The 24229-nt window shown below is 42.6% G+C and overlaps 1 protein-coding gene across 1 annotated transcript in view; it reads right to left on the bottom strand.

Annotated features, from left to right (window-relative positions):
- Window positions 1–421: 421 nt before the first annotated feature.
- Window positions 422–24229, bottom strand: part of shq1 (SHQ1, H/ACA ribonucleoprotein assembly factor) — a 133700-nt gene continuing 109892 nt past the window's right edge. Inside the window, exon 12 of the mRNA XM_080186320.1 lies at window positions 422–1294. Within this exon, the coding sequence (XP_080042446.1) occupies window positions 616–1294 (679 nt within the window). The 3' untranslated portion in view covers window positions 422–615. The remainder of the gene's footprint in view (window positions 1295–24229) is intronic.

Raw genomic sequence — 24229 nt, forward strand, 5'->3', positions numbered from 1 at the left:
CACTGTAAATTATCTTTGTCATTTTACCCACCCCTCAACTTTTTAATCACTTCTCCTGTCTTTTAAGTCTCCCTTCCATCACACAATTCCCTAGCTAACAAGGTGGCAATCTGCTCACAGGCAACATCCTACATGGGATAAGCATCTAAGGGCAAAGGGAATCCATTGTCTCCAACCTGCATTCACTCCACAGCACTGCTCATTAAGATGATGACATGCTGACTATAGGGCTGCCACAGATTGGTCATTTAATTCTGCTTGAGGAATGTCTGGTTTAAAGAAAAAAGGTAATCATAAAATAAAATTTAAGCTAGATACAATAACCAGCACTGTGATCCAAATCGAATCTAATCTGTATGATAAAACGACTAACACCGCGTGATGATTTAACATCACCACACAATGCACCAGCAGAGGCAATTACGACAACACATTTAATTTGGAGATAGGTGTAATCTAGTTATACACATTAAAATATCTGGTCATATGTGAAAACAATCCAAAGCATTTAAGGGCAAATTCACCGCATCTGAAGCGATTTGACAAGCACACTGACCAGCTTCTCAGCCACTTGCACATAAATCAGTTTGTTCTTTTCTCGCACGCAACTTGGATTCATGCCAGATTTGTAAAATCCTCAGTATTATCAGGATCTGCAAGGAGCAGCAGGCAATTCCTCTTAGGAGACACCTCTAAGAAAGTCTGCTGTGAGGTCGTCTGTGAATGCTGATATTGTGCCAAACTCTGAAGAGGCAGGCTTGTTGGTTTGTGCTCTGAATTCTCAACAGCAGATTTTTCACAGTGCTCTGAAAACCCTACTGACTGCAACTGATCTCCAAGTTCTTCTATCAATCTTCCCGGAGGTGATTTCACAGTGGAAGTCTCCCCCAATGGGCATTTATCCAGATGCAGTGTGGCATCCATGTGCACAGTTCCCTCGCCACAGTTCGATTTGACCAAATCCTCTTTAACCTTTACCTCAGTTACACAGTCAGCCTCTGCTCTGTCGCACAAACCCTCTCTGTGCCTCTCCTCAGGACCGCTCGCATTAGATGAATCACTTTCGTATGAATCGGACTCCTCTTCATCAAAGGATGAGCTACTCGATTCCTCTGAGTCATTATCCTCTTCTGTCTCACTTTCTGACTGGGGACCACTGCCTGGTTTGGTCTCATTTTCTTCCTCCTGAACTAATAGTGCTGCTTTCTCCAGTTCCTCCAGTTCGAAGCCCAAATCATTCTTCGTGACTTTTACATTCTGCAATGACTCAGCCAAGGATACAAGCTTCTTTGACCTACAGGGGAAAAGAAAACGTTTCAATTTCCCTATTTATTAACAATTGCACCACACTATTTCATTACAATATTCTTAGCTGCATCATTCATTAATATTTTATACAATATTAACTGAAAAATAAAAATTGAGCACGAGGATCATAAGAACATAAGAGGAGCAGTAGGCCATTCAGCCCCTCCACCATTTAATACTATCATGGCTGATCCTATCTCAGCCTCAACTCCACTTACCTGCCTGTTCACCATAGCTTTTCAAACCCTTACTAATCAAAAATTTGTCCATCTCTTCCTTAAATTTACTCAAAGTCCTGGCATTCTCCAGGCTCTGGGGTAAGGAATTCCACAGGTTCACAAACCTTTGAAAGAAGTAATTTAAAGTAAAAAGTAAAGTTTATTTATAAATAGGCTTACATTAACACTGCAATAAAGTTACTGTGAAAATCCCCTAATCATCACACAGCAGCACCTGTTCGGGTACACCGAGGGAGAATTTAGCATGGCCAATGCACCTAACCAGCACGTCTTTCAGAGGGTAGGAGGAAACCAGAGCACCCGGAGGACACAGGAGAATGTGCAGACTCTGTACAGACTGTGACCCAAGCCGGGAATTGAACCCAGGTCCTTGGCACTGAGAGACAACAGTGCTAACCACTGTGCCACCGTACCACCCAAGTTCTCTTCATCACTGCTTTAAACCCACAACCCTGATACTAACGCAATTACCTCTTGTTCTAGACTGCCCTACAAAAGGAAACATCTTCTCCACGTCTACTTTGTCAACTCCCCTCATCATTTTGTGCACTTCAATTAAATCTTCTCTCATTCTTTGAAACTCCACAAAGTATAGGCCCCCAATTGCCCAATCTCTCTTCATAAGTCAACACCTCATAGAATCATACAATGTAGAAGAGGCCCTTTGGCCCATCCGCACTGACATGTGAAAGACACCTGACTTCCCACCTATTCCCATTTACTGGCACTTGGGCTATAGCTTTAGATGTTACGGTGTGCCAAGCGCTCATCCAGGTACTTTTTAGAAGAATGTGAGGTAATTCACCTCTATTTTTTCCTCACATACTTTTGTACGCAAAGAGTCGTGACAGTTTGGAATGTGCTGCCTGGAAGGGTGGTAATGGTGAGTTGCTTCACATCTTTTAATTTTTGGAATCAATCTAGTGAATCGCCTCTGAACAGCCTGTAATGCAACTACATCCCTCCTCAAGGGGATCAAAACTGTACACAATATTTTAAGTGCGGTCTCATGAATACTTCGTACAGCAGCAGCACCACTTCACTATATGTTCTTTCCTTTAGCAATAAATGCAAAGATTCCATTTCCTTCTTTATTACCTGCTGTACCTGCAGGCAAGGTTTTTGCAACTCATGGACGAGAACACCCACATCCCTCTGCATCAAAGTTCTATGAAGCTCCTCTCCATTTAGATAATAATTTGCCTTTAAATTTTTCCTACCAAAATGGATAACCTCACATTTATCCACATTAAACTCCATCTGCCACATTTTTTCACATTCACTTAACCTAGGAATACTCATTTGTAAATTTCTTATCAACTTACTGAAATAGATGGGATAGTGTCATCTGCAAATTTGGCTATGGTACCTGCCATCTGTGTCCAAGTCATTAATAGAAATTGTAAACATTTGGGGCCCCGAGAGCCAAACTCTGTGGCACACTCTAGTTACATCTTACCAACCAGAAAAGGACCCATTTATCTCACACTGTTTTCCATTGGTTAGCCAGTCCTCCATCCATGCTAATAAGTTACTCCATATCCCATGTGAATTAATCCTGTGTATTAACCTTTCGTGAGGCACCTTATCAAATGCCTGCTGGACGCCCTGATATACGACATCTATGGGATCCCCATTATTCACCTTGCTTGTTACATCTTCGAAGGACTCCAGCAAATTAGTCAAACATGAGTTACCCTTCATAAAACCATGCAGACTCCGAGGACATTCTATATGTCCTGTTATTACTTCCTTCCTAATGATTCTAACAATCTCCCAATACCAGATGTTAAGTTAATTGGCTGATAGTTTCCTATAATTTACCTCCCTCTCTTTTTGAGCATTAACATTTTTCCAATCCAACAGAACTGTCCCCACATGGGAATATTTTGGAATATTGTAACCAATGGACCCACCATCTCCGACACCATTTCCTTTAAGTCTTTAGGATGTAGACCATCAGGTCCTGAGGACTTGTCTGCCTTCAATCCCAATAGTTTGCTCGATACTTTTTCCCTAGTCACAATGATAGTTCCAAGTTCCTCCCTTTTCTGGAACATCTGCATTTTCTGTTACTATTGGGATAATACTCATTCCTCCACCACGAAAACTGAGGCAAAATATTAACTTAGTGTCTCAAACATTTCTGCTTACCCCACTCCAAACTCTCCAGTCTCATCTTCCAAAGGATCAACATTCACTCTTTTTCTCTTTATATACTTATAGAAACTTCTGTTGTTCCTTTTTATATTTTGCGCTAGTTTGCTTCCATAGTGTACATTTGCTCTTTTTATTTCATTTTGGTGACCCTCTGTTGATTTTTGAAAGCTTCCCAATCTTCCAGTGTGACACTGGCCTTTGCAATACAATGTGCCTTTGTTTTGTCTTTATGTTATCCTTAACTTCTTTGCTTAGCCATGGGAGTCCTCCCCGCTCTTCCTACCTTTCCTCCTCTCTGAAATATATTTCAGTGAGAGGATTTGAATATCTCTTTAAATATCTGCCACCCAGGATGAATGCCCTCATAAACATCTCTTGCAGGATCAATACTTTATTTAAACATTCCTTCTGCCAATAACTTTAAGTTGAGCAGAGAATCCCCTAGTCAAACATAACTAATGTAGAGCAATACTCCTTCCAATTACATGGACAATTTTATACTGACAGTCAACCAAATTCCTGTATAAATTAGACAGTGCTTAAACAACGCCAGTATCTCAAATCAATATTGAGATCCAACCTCAGATCCATGGATTTCACAGTTACTGGACAGGTATAAACACTCTGACAGCTTGAAAGCAGTTTGGATATCTCATTAGCGTTGTAATGCCCATGCCAACTATGAGTGCCAACTTTGAATTATACAGATTATGGATGCTATATGGAGAGGCAGCATGCTGACTCACAGTGCCAAGGACTCAGGTTTGATTCCCAGCTTGGGTCACTGTCCGCGTGGAGTCTGTGCATCCTCCCTGTGTCTGCGTGGGTGTCCTCCTGGTGCTCTGGTGTCCTCCCACAGTCCGAAAGATGTGGTGGTTAGGTGCAGTGGCTATTCTAAATTCTCCCTTGGTATACCCGAACAGGCGCTGGTGTGCGGCGGCTAGGAAATTTTCCCAGTAGCTTCATTGCAGCATTAATGTAAGCCTACTTGAGACACTAATAAATAAGCTTTAATTTGTAGATTTCACTATTTAGATACAAGGATGAAAGTCATCTCAGAGAATTATGATCAAGCAACGCTTCAAGTGACACCAGGAGAGGTAGACAGTGTGAAACTTTGTAAACCAACATCACTTCAGCCAATCTGCAACATGATGAGTTACTTCTCCAGTGGTGCAGTAACATATCACAGGGGGCTGTACTGATACAACAGAGCATAAAATTTTCAGCTTCAACCCAGAGTATTGGAGCGCCATCATGCCCTGTGAAACACACTCCTTCAGAAAAGGAAGCGTATGGGGAGGAAAATGGGAGATTAAAATAAAAAATTTGTGTGTATCATTTGGAAAACTCTCAAAGAACAGCAATGCACATGGCATTAACAAATTTGTGAATTGCCTAATCACAAAATAAACATATAGGTACATGTGTTACACAAAACTAGAATTGCACAACTTTAAAACCATAGAATCCTACAGTGCAGGAAGCCATTTGCACCATTGAGTCTGCACTGACCACAATCCCACCCAGCCCCTATCCCCATAAACCCACACATTTACCCTAGCTAGTCTCCTTGGCACTAAAGGATAATTTAGCATGCCATTCCACCTAACTCGCACATCTTTGGACTGCGGGAAGAAACTGGAACAGCCGGAGGAAACCCACACAGACGCAGGAAGAATGTGCAAATACAGACAGCGACCCAAGCTGGGAATTGAACTTGGATTCCTCAAGCATGCTAACCACTGTGCTATCCCATTAATATTGGATTTGCTCAAGCTCTGCATTTTGTGTCTCATTAAAAATCCATGGTTCCTGTAAGAAAATTAAACAGAGTGTTCACAGTCCAGAGAAGGAAGAGGACAATGGAAGCTAACCAGTCAAATTATTCCTGCAGGAAATAGAACAGGGCAGATCCAGTAAGTAAGACCTTATTCAAGTTTATATTTAATATATATATTTCATGGGAGCTGGATGTCACTAGCAAGAGGAAAAGGCTGATAGTACGGAATGATCAGCTGGAAGGCATCTGCCACACATTATTCACTGCACCCCAATATCCTGCCCATTCTGGCAATTAGTACCCCTGCTGAAACTGAATGCCACGAGAGAGTTATCTCAACTCAAGAGGCCATGTACAAATCAGACAGTCCACTTTTAAACAACTATGAGACATTGAGTTCACTGCTTAAAACAGTTAATTGCAAAATTAACATTAGTTTTAGTACAACTTCTTCATAAACACTTGTATGCATTTATACCAAATATAAAATGGATGTTTAACTTATACATTTCTTTTAATTTGGTGAATAATGGTTGAAAGGTGCACTCCAGTTGATCATTCTGTCCTTGCAGTCTCTTCAATCTCCTTTTCCTCCTCAAAGTCCGTGAATACATTGTCACTTGACAGGTTGCGCCCACCTCTCCCTGCAAAAGGAGCATAGTATTTGGGCAGCCTGTTTATCAGGCAGCAGTTTATCAGGTTAATCGTGAGGTTACATTTCACAGCTTGGAGTATAGATTTCGTGATGGCTGGTGGTCATTTAGCAAATGAGATGACTTGCTACAAGTCTGACTGATGACGCTACAAATCCCACAGCAGTCATTTGAAAGCAATATAAATGGATTGTGAGCAAGGGAGAATGTTTAAGATAACAGCAGTGACAAATGGCTGTACTTGTATTGCACATGAGCTGTTTATGCACCTTAATATTTATAGGACAAATTTATTTCCATGTGGAATCTCTCCATATTAAAAATTCATTAAAAGGTCCTAGATAGATCAACATTTCATCTTCTTTAATTTGCATATTTAAAATCACCCTGATCCACTGTCTCATGATTTGAATAGACAAATGGAAATCTGTCAAGCAAGAACTACAAGAATAATATAAAATATGTTTCACAATGCTTTTAACGTACAGCACTTCAGTTCAGAGTGAATGTTTAAACTTTTCCCAGAACATTACTGTAAAATTACCACCCACTGAGTATTAAGATTTATGATGTTCCTGCGTGTGTGTGGGGAGGAAAGAACCTTGACATACATCATCACTTCAGAAGACAAACCTGAACTGGAAAAACTCAGATATAATCCAGTGATCAAAGCTTTTGGCGAAGATCATAAGAGATAGGCAGGCACAGGCCATTCAGCCCCTCAAGCCTGCTCCACCCTTCCAAGAAGATCATGGCTGATCAGACTGTGGCCTCAACTTCACTTTAGAATCTATAGTGCAGATGGTGACCATTTGGCCCATCGATTCTGCACCAACAACAATCCCACCCAGATCCTATACTCGTAACCCCAAGTATTTACTCTCCCAATCCCCTTGACACTAAGGGGCAATTTAGCATGGCTGATCAACCAAACCTGCACATCTTTGGACTGTGGGAGGAAAGCAGAGCAACTGGAGGAAACCCACGCAAACACAGGGAGAATGTGCAAACTCCTCACAGACAGCCACCCGAGCCCGAACTGAACCCAGGTCCTTGGCGTTGTGAGCCAGCAATGCTAATCACTGAGCCACTGTGCCGTGGAGCTGGCCCCATCACCATAGAGTTCTTGTGGATGAAAAATCAATCTAACTCGGCCTCGAATATAATCAACGACCCAGCCTCGAATGCTCTCTGGGGAAGAGTGTTCCAAAACTTACGACCCTCAGGGAAATTCCTCCTCATTTCAATCTCAGATGGGAGACCCCTAACTAGCAGTGTTAACATCTATCGCCCTGACAGTAGATTTCCAAAAATCCACTACTGGATCTGTTTTTGTATGGCTGGACTTCTAAATCCTTTTGTTTTTATCTTCTCTCATTTTGTTCTCCCCAGACACCCCCCAATGCAGTATCAGATTTGATTTCTTGTCAAGTGTATCGTTGACAATATAAAAGGAAAGGAGAAGGTACAGGAATCAAGCTCCACATTCGCCAGGTCCTGCCAGTGCGAGTAGATAGCCAGCTGTTTTGAAACCCATAAGGGTTGCAGAGTTGATTTTCTTGCAGCTTCCTGCATGATCAAAACTTGCAATTACTGATTATCCTCCTCCCCCAAACGTACCCCTAATAACAGCCTGGCTGAGAGATACCGGGCTCGTCAATCCTTGGAAAAGATAATGGGAACGCGATAAGGGTAAACCTGAGAGCTATCTACACAAGAATGATTTCCCAAATAATCGGCTATGCCATTTTAGAAAGGTAAGGTTTCTCCTGACTAACTAGTCTTTGAAAGTATAATGTTCCATGTAGACAGTGAAAAATCATATGCCATTGTGCACTTTTGTTTTCAAAAAGATTTTGATAAAGTGCTTCATAAAAGACTCGTACGTAGTGGAAATTGAAGCTATAACCTTCATACGGGTATGCAGCTTTCATTTAGGAAACAAAGCACTGAGTACTTGGTAGGGGAGTGATGGCACAGCCAACAGGAAAGTGACTATGCAATTGGACATTGATAAAAAATCAATGTCTTTAGGAAAGAGCAGAAAGTGGATGTCACTGGTAAGAATAGCCTTTATTATTCACCTGATTGCCCAGATAGTGGAGGCGGACCACATTCTTGAACTACTGCAGTTCATGTGGCAAATCCAATGTACTGCTGAGGGTTTCAGGGTTTTGACCCAGCAATAGTGAAGGACAGTGATATATTCCCAAGTCAGGATGGCAGGAGAACACGCAAGTGGTGGTGGTGTTCCCTCGTTTTTCTTGATGACACAGGTCATGAATTTGGAAGATCAGGTCGAAGAAATTTTAGTGAGTTACTGCATGAAGATCATGCACTCTGCAGCCAGAGTGCACCCATACGGAGTGAATAAATATTTAAGGATGTTGTTGGGATGCCAGTCAAGCAGGCTGCTTTGGCCTGGATGGTAAGCAGCTTCAAGTGCTGTGCCTTGTAGATGCGGGGGGAGGAACGGTGGTGCAGCAGTGAACACTGCTGCCTCTCAGCACCAGGGAGCCTGGTTCAATTCCTCAGGTCACTAACAGTGCGGAGATAGCACATTCTCCCCGTATCTGTGGGTTTCCTCTGGGTGCTCTGGTTCCCTCCTACAGTCCAAAAATGTGGGGATTAGGTTGATTGGCCATGCTAAATTGACCCCCTTAGAGGAATTACCAGGCTAAATGAGAGTTGCGGGAATAGGATTGGATTGTTTTCAGTGCAGACTCAATGGGCCAAATGGCCTCCTTCTATATTGTAGGGATTCTATGATTCTATTCTATGATTCTATGAGTTACACAGAGAATACCCAGCCTTTGATTTGCTAGAGAATGCCCAGACCATTCCTTCCCAACGGTACTATTACGCTGCCACTTCTATTCATAGAATAGAACCATATATCCTCACAGTGCAGAGGAAGGCCATTTTGCCTATTGAGTCTGCACCAACCACAATCCCATCCAGGCTCTATCCCCAAAACCCCAAATATTTACCCTGCTGGTCCACCTGACTCCTAAGAGGCAATTTAGCATGGCCAATCAACCTAACCTGCACATCTCTGGACTGTGGGAGGAAACTGGAGCACCAGGAAGAAACTTATGCAGACATGGGGTGAACATGCAAGCTCCATACAGGCAGTCACCTGAGGCAGGAATCGAACCCAGGTCCCATGTGCTGTGAGGCTGCAGTGCTAATCACTGTGCCACCGTGTCGCTGCTGAGTACTCCTGCTGGTGGGACAGGACATACCCAAGGATGCTGCAAGGGGATCATTGAGTGCTCTGATTCTACGATGATGATTATGCCAGGTTGTTGCTTGACTGGTCTGTGGGGCTGCTTAGTTTTGGCACAGTTCCCAGATGTTAAGCGAGGATGACTTTGCTGGTCAACCAGACTGGAGGTGCCTTAGCTGTGTCTGGTGCCCAGGTTGATGGTGGATAGTCGGTCTGGTTTTAATCTTAGAATTTCAAGCAGTGGTTAGCTACAATTGAGTTACTTGCTAGGCTATTTCAGTTAAGAGTTAGCCACACTGCTATGCTTCTAAGTTGCATACCAGCTAAGGACGGAAGATGTCCTTGGTGCTGGTTGTGGTTCAGACGGTAGCATTCACACCTGAGCAAAAAGGTTGCGGGTTCCAGCCCCCACACAGGATAATCTAGGCTGGCACTCCAATGCAATACTGAGGGAGTGCTGCACAGTCAGTGATGCTGTCTTTTGGGTGAGACCTTAAACAGAGGTCCTGGCTGCCCTCTTAGGTGGATGTAAGCAATCTCATGGCACTATTTGGAAGAAGAGTGGAACAGTTAGACCTAGTTCCAGCCAATATTTCTGTCTCAGTCAACATCACTAAACCAGATGATCTGGTCACGATCATATTGCTGTTTGTGGGAGTTTGCTGTGTAGAAACTGGCTTCTGTGTTTCCGAAAGTACAATAGTAACTGCTCTTCAAAAATTGGCCGTAAAGTGCTTTTGCCATCAATGCCGTGAAAGGTACTATAGAAATGAAAGCCTTTCTGCTTTTCCCCTAAAAGGGCTTGCAATTTTGACTAGATGAATTGTTATAACAATTCTGTAATTTCATGCCCACCATTACAGACACTAACCTTTCAGTGTAGATTTATTTAATTAACTGAATTTTAATTGCCCTATTTTGGAGGCATGAGTTCAAATGTCACCAAGTCGTTTGTCTAGGTCTAGTCCAGTAACAACCACTATCCTACCATTCCCTATTTTGTTAGGATAAAGTAAAGGGTAAAAGAAGGTAAAGTATTTCTCAATCTCTTGAACAGCCTTTTGTGCTAATATGTCTGTATTGACAACTGCCTTACAACAAGTCACATTATTACTTCGTTTGGTACATTTTTAAATTGGAACCCATTGAAAAACAATTCTTTAAAAGTGCCAATAGCCTGAAAGTAACAAGTCTTAACCTTGACAATGCAGGGAATTTTTAAACCAAATTGGATTCCCAATTAAGTGGCAGCCAATGTATGAGCACCATAGCAACCATGCATATTTGAGCATATGACAGTTCAATCCTGATAAACACCATAACTCGTTTACTCAAAGGTTACATATGGGCCAGGATTTCTGTAAGCTGTAGCTAAAAATAGCCTGTTTGCAAATCTTTGAATGATGGCACATTTAAATATTCATTCAATTCAATTCATCCTAAATGAAAACATTTCACACAAAAATGATTGTAATACTAAAATGTACTGGGGTGTCCAAGTGAATGGAGCGTGGGTCCATTGCATTGTAATTACTGATATCTTCCATCATATGACATCCAGGCAATGGCCCTATGGTTGGAGTAAGTGAGGGTGCCGGTGCTCACCATATTATGGAGGAGACTGGCCAGCAGCTTCCGGCAACAGCACACATGCAGTTAAACGCTGAGGTCAGGAAGCTGCTGACTGAAGTGCCCTGCTCCTCCACAAGCTGCGGTTTGTAAAGATGCGCAGGTTTGAGTGGCAGATTCAGCACTGAAATTCATGTAAGGATGTGAATTTGTGGTAGTTACCACTACATACCCAGATAATACTTGAAAAAAGTTAGGGTTTGCCCATTCAAATGTTAGTTCATTTTTGAATGGCTTGGTCAGCCTAATACACAACATCTCTGACTGAAAATGCACTTTTACAAAGTTCAAGGCTCATTCCTTCAGAGTTTAATTATTGCTGGAGACTTTTTTAAAAAAAATTGAACTTCTTTTTCAGTCCCTTTTATTTCCATCTCTCTTCATCCAACTTTCTTTCCCTCACTTTGTTTTGCTTTCTGCACGTGATGCAACGCAAAGGAGATAAAAGGTATGAAGGGGGAAGAAATAATGGGAAAGCGGAGGTCAAGATAAATAATCAACAGCTCAAATAATTTAGTTAAGGGAGGAAAATGTTAGAAATACTCAAGTGGGTCTGGCAGAATCTGGGGCGGGGGGGAAAGCAAAAGAAAAGAGTTGATGATCCTACATGAGAACTGGGTGCCAGACATGCTGAGTGCATCCTGCATTTTCTGTTGTCATCTCAGATTGCTAGCATCTGCTGTATTTTGTTCTTTACGTATCGGGGAGCATCTTGCCCAAAGGTCTTTACTACCTTTAAAAAATAGAATCAGAACTAGAATAGCAACAGCAAATAATGCATTCTCTAATGCAAAGCAGAGAATGAGTAGAGAAGTTGACAATAATCAAACCTGCAATTTGGAGTATTTGTTGGATAGTGTTGAAACAGGGACCTTGAGAAAAGTATCCATTCGAAGGCTAGGAAGTTGTGGAGTAGGATAGAATGGGTCAGTTGAAGAGAACTCAAGAGCATTAACCTTGTCTCAGGATGATGGAGGAGGGAAGATTGTTAGTAAAAAGGTCCAAAGCACAGCCTTCAACGCCCTTTGATGGTTCAGTTTTCAAAATCCTGTTCAAAAAGATGAGTTTCAATGGATGTCACTTAATGCATCTGCTCCAATCACTGGTCGTTTTTCTCTCTCACTTTTACTTCTGATAGGCGGACTAGTGAGAGAGTGAGTGAGCTACCGGGGGCAGTGAGTTTGTGAGAGGCAGTGAGGCAGTGAGTCACACAGCAGGGGGGGGGGGTGTCAGCAATGAACAAGTGTATGGTGGTGACTGTTAAGAGACTGAGTGAGTGTGGGAGTGAGAGAGTGTCGGCCTTACGCCCGGTCTCAGCTTTCTTACTCACTCTCACCACCACACACCCATACACTGATCCTCTGGCCAATTTTATTACTTACCCTTTCCTAGCTTAACAACATTTTCCTATAAAATTGCTTTATATTTGTTCAGTAAGTGTTTATTTCGTTAAAATCTCAACCTTTTGTTAAAATTAGGCTTATTGTTGTGCCAAGCCTTATCTTTCCAAAATTTGCTCATTGGCCTCTTGAGTGAGGGAAAAAAACCCAAACATGGATCTTCCCACACAAGTGAAACTGAAAAGCTTGGACAAGCCTGTTTTATGGGATGGGAACTTACTGAAGGGAGATCATTGAAGAAAGGTTAAAGAAATGTAGATCAAGGGGGAGGAAGGGAATGATCTTTAAATTGAAAGTGGAAGGCACCAATAAGCAAATGAAGAGAAAAACACAAGACTGCAAGGCGTGGTGAAATGTGCCGAGGTTCTACCCTTAGGCACCTGCCCTCAGGCAGATCATTACTGCACATGATTTAACATTAAATTAATTATTCTAACTGATACTTTCTGCTTCAGATTCTGAGTGCCACAATAGGGATTCTTCAATCTGACTGTTTGAAGAGACCACGCTGTTGTTTGCCTGGCCACAGAGTAGCCAGATACCTTATACACGGCACTAAACTGAAATGCTTTTTGACCTATCCTAAGTTGCTGCACAAAGCTCACTACAGTGTGCATGCAGCTGTAAGCATTAAGAACTGCCAGCACGATTATTTTGTTGCTAAACACAAAATCTGGGCTTTGTTTCAATTTTTTTAAAATGAAGCCCAGCAATCCACTTGAAACTCGAAGAGTCATAAACTATATGATATTCATATCAGCAAGTCCATTGTGCTGACTGAAGAGTGTCATATTTTACCATTTTCTCTTAATTTGTCTGCAGCCAGGCTAAACTGACTTTCATCCTGCTTTCTCCATTATTCCACTGTGCTGTCAGCCACTGACAGGCATCTGAATGTGGCCAGGGGCAATTGTCTCCTCAATGATCCCAACTGCACAAGGAAGCACCTGGTCCCTACTCAGCAGATCCACAACCTGAGTTGCAAACTTAATGTCTCAACATTTAATCTGATACCATAATTTAATTGGGATGAATTTAAAATAATAAATTCATAATCCGAAAGCAGAGCGAACATGGTTTGTGAAAGGGAAATCACGTTTAATCAATTTTAGTTCTTTGAAGAAGTAGCAGGTACTGTGGATAAAAGGGAACTGCTGGATGTACTGTACTTTCCAGATTTTCAGAAAGTGTTCAAGGGGCCTCATAAAAGGTTACAGTGGAAAATAAAAGCTCATTGGTGTAGAGGGTAACACACTGGCATGGATAGAAGATTAGCTATCAGGAAAGGGAGCAGACATAACTGAATAATTTTCTAGTTGGTAGGATGGGATTAGTGCCAGGTCCCCAATTCTTCATAATTTATATAAATGATTTGGATGAACGGTTGGGTAAGTTGGCAAAGATCTGGCAAATGGAATATAATGTGTAAAAATATGAAGTTGTCCATTTGGGCAAGACAAATAAAAAGCATATTATCTAAACGTTATGAGATTGCAGAACTTAGATGCAGAGGGATCCAAGAGTCCTATTGCATGAATCCCAAAAGGTTAGTATTCTGGTGCAGCAAGAAATTAGGAGAGCTAATAAAATGCTACTGTTTGTTGCAAGGGGAATTGAGTACATCATAGGGAGGTTATACGTCAGTTATACAGGAGCATTGGTGAGAGCACCTTTGGAGTACTGCGTACAGTACCAGTGGCTTAATTGAGGAAAGATGTAAATGCAACAAAAGCAGTTCACAAAAGGTTTACGAGATTAACACCTGCAACGGGCAGGTTGTTTTATGAGGAAAGGGTGGACAAGCTAGGTTTGGAAGAGTAAGGGGTGACTTGATTGAACATGCAAGATCCTAAGGGGATTTGATCAGTACATGTGGAAAGGGTGTTTCCACTTGTGGAGAATTTAGAACTAGGAGCCACTGTTTAAAAATAAGGGACTGGCCATTTAGAACAGACTTGAGGAGAAATCTTTTCTCGGAGGGTTGAGAGATTTGGGAACTCTCCTCCTCAAATGGCTGTAGGAGTAATCTTTCAATATTTTTAAGGCAGATAGATTCTTGATAAGCGAGGGGCTAAGCAGGAAGCGAAGTTGAGGCCAAAATTAGATCAGCCATTATCTTCTTGGATGGCGGAGCAGGCTCAAGGGCTGAGTGGCTTACTCTTGATTCTCTTCATAGATGCACAGAAACCCAACAGTGCAGAAAGGGGCATTCTTTCTGGCCCATCAAGCCTGCACTGACAACAATCTAACCTAGGTCCTATCCCTGTAACCCCACATATTGACCCTTCTAATCCCCTGATACTAATGGTCAATTTAGCATGACCAATCCACCTAAACTGACATCTTTGGGCTGTGGGAGAAAACTGGAGTATTGGGAGGAAATCCATGCAGACACAGGGGGAACATGCAAACTCCAGTCACCAGAGGCCAGAATTCAACCTGGGTCCTTGGAGCTGTGAGGCAGCAGTGCTAACCACTGTGCCACCATGCCACCCCATGCACGCTTGTATGCAAGAAGCCATTCTGTTTACAGACTTCTGGCAAGAAAAGGAATCAGGGCTGTTTAACTTAGCACCCCTCCCCCCCCCCAAGCGCACACCCCCCCCCCAACAATTCGTAGCAAGAAAATTGAACAGAATGATGCAAACCTAAACTTTGTCTTGAAATGCTTCAGTTAACGTAGGTCAGTAGGTTTATGAAATAAACCCAATGAAAAACATGGCAGTAGTTTAGTTTCATACAGCTGGAAGTTGACAGAAAGTACACTTTTTTCTGAACTCAGTATCTCATAGAGATGATCGTGCTATGTCACAGTTACATTGATATAAATAGCTACTACATCTGGTTTCTTGCAGCCCTGCTCCAACTCTCACCATCAATCAACTTTTCACCACTTCCTGAAAGCAGCCACCACGACTATAAAACACACAGCAACTGTTTCATTTCCTCTCTTCAAGTCTGGTCACCTCTGAGGCACGAATCAGCCAGAGAACACAGCCAAATAACAGCAGCAAACTGACAAAGTAATTCATGGCTGTGGAAAATGAGCAACAGAAATGAAATAGAACTCGATTTCTACCAGAACACGGGGCTGTAAAATCCTAATCTATTACCATCAATGTAATTTTCCCCAAACAATTTCTTCTCTTTTTCTTCCTGAAAGCAGTGACCAACACTAAGGCACACTTTCACAAGCAAGGCATTGTAAGGTTCCAGGTCCTTGGAAGCAATTATCCTTTTACCAGTCAACGATGAGTGTTGGTAGTTTTATTTGACTCTTGGGGCTTCAGAGAAATATCCACTCCTGTCCTCAATCAAGCTTGACAAAAAAGCAAGGGATATTGCGTTGTACATTAATACAAGAACTATAGGCTTCTTGCATGCCTTTAGCTGAGATCGCCCAACTTAGTTTAGACTAGGATTTCAAACAGGGGTTTTCTCAATTACGATTGGGAATTACACTGTCCTGTTTTTAACTTTAATAAGTAACGCATGAAAACTAAAGCATCACAAAGTGTAGAGGACACATTGTACCACATCTTCAGCAAGGAATTTTAAAATAACGTTCATGAGGCTTCAGTTGAGACTAATTGTTATATGCCCAAGTGATCACAGAAAGCAAAGGTTTGCACTATAGATAACATTACCGCATTCGAAAAATTTACTTGATAAGACCCAAACTTTTAACATACCCTTCATTCCAATCCCAGATATAAACCATGCATTACCTGGAATCAGGAAAGCTGTCATCACTGGCAGTGAAGAGCCCAATAATCCAACCTTTCCATGCAACCATCTACTTAAGGAATGCCTTTGTCATTCCATTCAAGAATGGAATTCCTGAATTTCCATTCAGGAAACACAATAGCAGCGAAAATACTGATTTCAGATCATACTGCAATGTATATAAGCAGCAAGGTGCAGATATTTATACACTAGCAATTAAGTTTTAGAAACCTACAGTGCAGAAACAGGCCCTTCAAGTCTGCACTGACCACAATCCCACCCAGGCCCTATCCCCATATCCCTACACATTTACCCGCTAATCCCTCTAACCTACATATATAAGAACATAAGAACATAAGAAATAGGAGTAGGCCATCCAGGACACTAAGGGGCAATTTTAGCATGGCCAATCGACCTAACCCGCACATCTTTGGACTGTGGGAGGAAACCCACACGGACACGAGGAGAATGTGCAAACTCCTCACAGGCAGTGACCTGAGCCGGGAATCGAACCCAGGTCCCTGGAGCTGTGAAGCAGCTGTGCTACCGTGCTGCCTTGGTTTCACATGGTCAGAATTAGTTATAAATCACCAATTTTACTCTGAATATTTTGGGCAATTCTGAGAGAATCTGGAGGCCCAGAAACAACATACATTACAAAATGGCAAACAAATTCAACGTGTACCAGGAACACAAGTTCTTAATTCAGCTACGGAGGGAGCACAATTTTCAGATCTATCTCAGACATTTCCCTGGATCTGAACACTATTAAGAATCTGCAAGTATTTATTAAATTAGGCCACATATCTGTGTGAACTGACTCTCAGAAATCTGAGTACAGGCGGTGTCTTACCTATTCAAAAACTGGCAATATCTGACAACCATGCATTTATTATTTGATGAGTAAAATAATTTACTGGCTTATTCAGCTAGGTGCTGCTTTGGCACGCCAACTCGTACCTGGTTTCATGTGCCTGTTTTCCCACATTGAGTGCTCTGAGCACCACTTGATCCAACCTGACCAGCCAAGTCCTCAACGTCAACAAATCGAAAGAGATAATCATCGACTTCAGGAAGTGTAGTCGAGGACATGCCCCTGTCTACATCAATGGGGACAAAGTAGAAATGGTCGGGAGTTTCAGGTTTTTGGGTGTCCAGATCACCAACAACCTATCCTGGTCCCTCCCAAGCCAACACTAGTGCTCTGGTTCTCCCACAAATCAAAGATGTGCAGTTGAGGTGGACTGGCCATGCTAAATTGCCCCTTCGTGTCAGGGGAACTAGTGTAAATGTAGTGAAAACCCATGGGGTTACAGGAACAGGGGCTGGGTGTGATGATGGTTGGTGCAGACTCGATGGGCCAAATGGCCTCCATCTGCACTGTAAGATTCTATTCTATGACTCAGCAAACAAAGCTTATTAAAAAAAATTCCACAAACTGCTACAATGCAAGTAATGACTAAACTCACGGCAACTTCTTCCAATATAAGCAGGCCGACTTCTGCAGCAGAACAGTGAGTGGAGGATTATTCCATAATAGAGATGATGTGCGTATGATCAATCATACATTACAAAATGGCAAACAAATTCAATGTGTATCAGAAACACAAGTTCTTAGTTCAGCTATTGAGGGAGCACAATTTTCAGATCTATCTCAGACATTTCCCCAGATCTGAATACTATCAAGAATCTGCAAGTATTCATTAAATTAGGCCACATGCCTGTATGAACTGACTCATAGAAATCTGAGTACAGGTGGTGTCTTAACTATTCAAAAGCTGGCAATATCTGACAACCATGCATGAATTTGCAGCAGTGCGGCCTCCAAGCCTGATTGATGGAACAATTATCCATTTGGGGTAAGAATAGTGGTGTCACCAATATCAGCCTGGCAGGGGTGAAACCATCATCAGGTAGGGGATGAGGCTAGCCCATTGCACTAGAACTATGCTGACGCTTATAACTGTGGTTTGCCTTAGCTGGGGTAAAGAATCGGTAGCTGATGAGGTTAAACCAGGGCTTTATCTGATGCAATTTTTCAAGGCCATTTTGGCCTTTTGGCAAAGATGAAGCATATTACTATCAAGCCCAGGAGAGGCTGCAGTGCCTCAACCTGTCAGCTTGGATCTTGTTTGATCAAGCCCAAGATGAGATGCAACGTCTTGCCTTATCAGCTTGGATCTTGTTTGTTCCTCATGTGGAGACCATGAGTGGACTTAATTCAAATTGGCTTTTTTGATTAGAATTAAAGTACCAAAAGGTACCAAAAAAGTAGCAGCCTGATTTCCATGGCTCAATTATCCTTTCCACATTGTGGTGCTCAGAAACTGCTAAATATGGTTACTGTTGGCAAACTAATGTCTTGTACTGACTGATGTTATCACCTCACTTTTGTATCAGGTAGTCAAGTACATTTTATATATCAAACAAGGGAACTTCACTAGCTAGGCAAACACAATGATTATAAAACATGCTTTGTGAAAAGTTAATGTCTGTCTCAAGAGATCTACTCAGGTGATTGATATTCTCATGGACAAAAGGGCAATACATTTGACAATTTGAATTCAGATCTATAAAAGCAACACTCCGCTTGTTCTGCATTACAATCCTAATGCTTTCATTTTAGTTTCTAAGCATTAGAAATGCAATTGTACAGATTTACTTCACTTAGTCTGAAGTTGTAGCTATTGATCACTGACATGGTGCTGAGCTCTTCAGCTGGTCCTTTCATGTTTCTGCTTTCATTTTTGGCAAGATGGCTTCTTCTCGTGAATTTGAGCCCTTTTCCAGTCTTTAGCCTTCTTGGTCTTTCGAGACCTCTTCCTCACTTCCTCATCTGCTTAACTTTTCCGCAGAAATTGCCTCAAGTTCTTCAACACCCTTACTCAGCTTAATCTACTTCCTTCTTCTTAGCTCTGAGAAGAATGACGGGTGGGTCTAATAGAAACTCAAAATTAAGAGGATAGATGCAAGGCGATTGTTTCCACTGGAACTAGAATGAGGGGGCATGGCCTCAAAATATGGGGGAACAGATTTAGGACTGAGTTGAGGAGGAACCTTTTCACCCAAAGGGTTATGAATCTGTGGAATTCCCTGCCTAGTAAAGCAGTTGAGGCTACCTCATTGAATGTTTTTAAGGTAAAGGCAGACAGATTTTTGATCAGTTAAGGAATTAAGGGTTATGGTGAGCGTGAGGGTAAATGGAACTGAATCCACAAAAAGATCAGCCATGATCTCATTGAATGGCAGAGCAGGCTCGAGGGGCCAAGCGGTCTACTCCTGCTCCAAGTGCTTAGGTTATGTTTTATAAATACCAGGGTGGCCACGAGGTGCTATTAGCACATGTTGGAAATGTACCTACACGGATACTATCTGATTCTGATCGATAACCCCAGCTTTCTCTTGGCCACAATCTTCAAGAAAGCACCACTGCTTCACAGCGTGCCTGTGATTTCACATACTTGGGAGATTTCATTCACATTCACTTCACTGTCCCCATTTTCAGATTTAGCTAATTTTGCACAAGACAAAAACATGCAAACAGAGCATCCCAGCAATTGCGTCCTCTTGCCCACTCTTGCCTTGATTTAAAAGTTTTCTTCTTCTATTTTGCACCTTCTGTCACCTCTACAATTTCAGATTCTCCACCTCCAATTGATGCCCTATCATTAGGCTGACAACTCATTCCAGCCCCCCGTTAGTATTCAAGCCGTCTACTTTTGCCGGGCAACACGGTGGCAGAGTGATTAGCACTGTTGCCTCAGAGTGCCAGGGACACCAATTCCATTCCCGGCTTAGGTCACTGTGCGGAGTCTGCAGGTTCTCCCCGTGCCTGTGTAGTTTTCCTCTGGATACTCCGGTTTCCTCCCACAGTTCAAAAGGTGAGGTGCTGGTTCGGTGCACTGGCCATGCTAAATTCTCACACTCAGTGCCGGAGTGCAGAGACAGGAGATTTTCACAGTAAGTTCATTGCAGTGTCAATGTAAGCCTACCGGTGACATGAATGAAATAAACTTGTTAATTGTGTAAACTTCCCCCTTTCACCACAACCCAGAAACACTGGTGAACTGGGGTGGGATGGGATAAAGAAGCATGGACTCTACACAAAGTGGAAAGGGAAGAAGTATATTGTTGATAATTTGTAGTCTTATATTAGATACATGTGGAAAGTCCATTGCTAGAGACAAGAAAGCACATAAACACAACCCAAGCTGCTCTCGTGCTGAAAAGCAGCGTGCGTTTAACTTGACTCCCTTTCCTGCATAAATAATGCAGCTTTTCAGCTGTTCGAGCATACGTGAAATAGTCTCAACTTCAATTTTTAACTCTCCTCCTGCCCTCCGTGATGCTGCAACTCTCTCATTTCACTCTTTTTCTATTCTCACTCTTGACTCGGTGCTTTGCTCTGCTCAACTTTAGTAATGGGTTTTATACAGATCCTTAAAGCTATCCAAAATTTATTTCTTCCTGGACTTGTGTAAAGAGTCCATTTTTCCTCCCTCCCCCGCTCCTCCAAGTTTGTCTAATGCATCTGCTGATTATTTACTTAGCGGAATTTCTGTCCCGCAGCTAGGTTTCACCTCAACCATGTCCGCCATACCACATCTGCCCAATTTTGTTGCCCTCTGTCCTCAGCTCTCAAAATGTTTTATTTTTACACCAATGACGGTGACCGTTTCATCCTCAATCAAAAAGGTTTGAAATTCACCAGTGGGTTTTCCACTATTTCTGCCAACAACAGCATGCCATCAGAAAGATCATCTCGTCTTCCCCTCTTGGGCAGACCAGCCCGTCTAATAAGTTTTAATTTTATTTTTAGTGTCACAAGTGGGATTATATTAATACTGCAATGAAGTTACTGTGAAAATCCCCTAATTTTCACACTCTAGCACCTTGGGTACACTGAGGGAGAATTTAGCAAGGCTAATGCACCTAACCAGCACGCTTTGCCAACTGTGGGAGGAAACCAGAGCACTGCAGGAAACCCACGCAGACACAGGGAGAATGTGCAGACAGTGGCCCAAGTTGGGAATCAAACCCAGGTTCCTGGCGCTGTGACGCAGCAATGCTAACCATTGTGCCACCATGCCCATTCTTCTACCACCCTGATTCCAGTTACCTTGCCTCTGGTACTTTCCTGGATAGCAGATGCAATACCTGCCCATTTGCCTCTTAGTAAAAAGTCTGACAGCACCAGGTGACCTGACGAAGAGGGAAACCTTGAAAGCTTGTGCGTTTACTATCAAATAAATCGGTTGGACTAAAACCTGGTGCTGTCAGACTTTTTACTGTGTTTACCCCAGTCCAACGCCGGCACATCCACATTTGCCTCTTGGCAGACAGAACACATTTTATCTTTAGCAAACTCAGTTCTTAGCGATTTTCCCCATTTTCTCAGAAGCATGGTAGGTCTGAAAGCACTGAGAGGATTAGTGGTTTGGATATGTACCTCCTGCAGCCAGGGTGTCAGTCTGCCCTGTTTTTAAACCTGCTGTGCATGTAATCCATATCTATTTTCTGCAATTCCCCTTTTTGGAGTCACTGTCCATCTTCTGGCTCATTCAGTGGCTGAGCATTGCTTTTGTGATAATTATCACTTCAGGCCCTTTGGCTGTGCAGTTAAGTCACACAGTCTTTTTCCTAGGTTAGGAAATTGAAAACTAGATAACATAGGGCGTGGGGGTGGGGATTAAAAGGGACCTGAGGGACAACTGCTTCACGCAGAGGATGGTGTCTATCTGGAATGAGCTGCCAGAGAAAGTGGTTGAAGCAGGTTCAATAGCAATATTTAAAAAGCACTTGGATAAGTACATGGATGGGAAAGGATTGGAGGGATAAGCGCCAAAAGTGGGCACTGGGACTAGCTGGGAGGGCACCATAGTTGGTGTGGGCCAGTTGGGTGAAGGGCCTGTTTCCGTCTAAGTCACTGACTACTCTGAGACAGAACTGAGCTTTCCTGATATTTGATTTCCACCTGCTGGCTTCCACCCAGTTTCCTTTTGTCCAATTAAAAGTTTATTAATCTCCCAATTTTCAATTCTAACAGAAGAACAACATCTGAAATATTAACCTCTTTCTCTGCAGATGCTGCTGGACCTTGTGCAATATCCAAGTTTCTTTGCTGAATTCAATTTCCAATGTCTGTCACTTCATTCAATTATTTCACACACTCCCTCTTTCTATCCTTTTAAGCGTTCTTGGCTGCCAACTACATTCCGGGATTGTCACTAAAATATCATTTCAATTCATCCTCAGACGAATAATCAGTATCAATGAATTTTAGCTCACAACACCCACGTCACAGATACTGCTTTTTAAAATGCAAACATGTCCTGCAGTGTTGACCTGTTAAATCACTAAAATAACAGTGTGAATTAAATTGACTCAACACTCAAATCAACATATTGTGAGCCACTAATCTTTTCAGTAACACGCAGCATTGCATTTCTTTCTTGAAGAATGGTGAAATGTCAACGACGCTTAAAAGGGATAAAGTACAATCCATTCACAACAGTTCCTCTAAAAATAAAGCAATTGGACTTGATTATAGGACGCCTTAACATAGTCTAAATATACCAAATTTCTGAAGCAGCTTAGGTGCCAAACCCTGGCAGTCTTCAAGACCTGGTCAACGTAGAACAATTATGCTAGCACACAGCTTCAAACGTGCTGCACTTTTTGCTCATTGTCAAAACTGTTCCAGTTGACTAACTTTACATTATTGACAGGAAGGGGGAAAGAATATTCCTGCTTTACCATCAAGCAGCATCCTTCATGCTGACCTGACCCCAGAATGGTGCACAAGCTTTCTATCCCACCTCCATGTTTCAAGTTTATTTATTAATGTCACAAGTAGACTTACATTAACACTGCAATGAAGTTACTGTGAAAATCCCTTGGTCGCCACACTCCAGTACCTGTTCGGGTACACAGAGAGAATTGAGCATGGCCAATGCACTTAACCAGCACGGCTTTCGGACTGTGGGAGGAAAACTGAGCACCCAGAGGAAACCCTAGCAGACAAAGGGAGAATGTGCAGACTGCACACAGTGACCGAAACCAGGAATCTGGCGCTGCGAGGCAGCAACGCTAACCACTGTTCTGGTTGGCGGTTGGTGACTAGTGGAGTGCCGCAGGGATCGGTGCTGGGGCCTCAGCTATTTACCATTTATATAGATGATCTGGAGGAGGGGGCTGAGTGTAGGGTAACAACATTTGCTGATGACACAAAGATGAGTGGAAAAGCAAGTTGTGCAGAGGGTGTGGAAAGTCTGCAGAGGGATCTGGATAGGCTGAGCGAGTGGGCGAGGGCCTGGCAGATGGAGTACAATGTTAGCAAGTGTGAGGTTATCCACTTTGGCAGAAATAATAGTAGGAGGGATTACTATTTAAAGGGCAAAAAGCTGCAGCATGCTATGGTGCAGAGCGACCTGGGGGTCCTTGTGCATGAGTCGCAAAAACCCAGTCTGCAGGTGCAGCAGGTGATCAAGAAGGCGAATGGAATGCTGGCCTTTATAGCGAGGGGAATAGAATATAAATGTAGGGAGGTCTTGCTGCAACTGTACAGGGCACTGGTGAGGCTGCAGCTGGAGTACTGTGTGCAGTTTTGGTCGCCGCACTTGCGCAAGGATATTTTGGCCTTGGAGGGAGTGCAGAGGAGGTTCACTAGGCTGATACCGGAGATGAGGGGGTTGGACTATGAAGAGAGACTAAATAGACTGGGTCTGTACTCGGAGTTTAGAAGGATGAGGGGGATCGTGTAAGATATATTATAGAGACGTATAAGGTAATGAAAGGGATGGATAGGGTAGGGTTAGATAGATTCTTCCCGCTCAGAAAGGTCAGCAGGACTAGAGGGCACAGCCTCAAGGTAAGGGGGGGCAGTTTAGAACGGAGTTGAGGAGGAACTTCTTCACTCAAGGGTGGTGAATCTCTGCCCGTTGAAGTGGTAGAGGCTACCTCGCTAAATATATTTAAGTCACGGGTGGATTGGTTTTTGACAGACAAGGGAATTAAGGGTTATGGGGAGAAAGCGGGAAACTGGAACTGATCCACTTCAGATCAGCCACGATCTTATTGACTGGCGGGGCAGGCTCAAAGGG

This window comes from Carcharhinus amblyrhynchos, chromosome 3, assembly GCF_965287045.1.
Source record: "Carcharhinus amblyrhynchos chromosome 3, sCarAmb.v2.hapA, whole genome shotgun sequence".
Taxonomy (NCBI): Eukaryota; Metazoa; Chordata; class Chondrichthyes; order Carcharhiniformes; family Carcharhinidae; genus Carcharhinus; species Carcharhinus amblyrhynchos.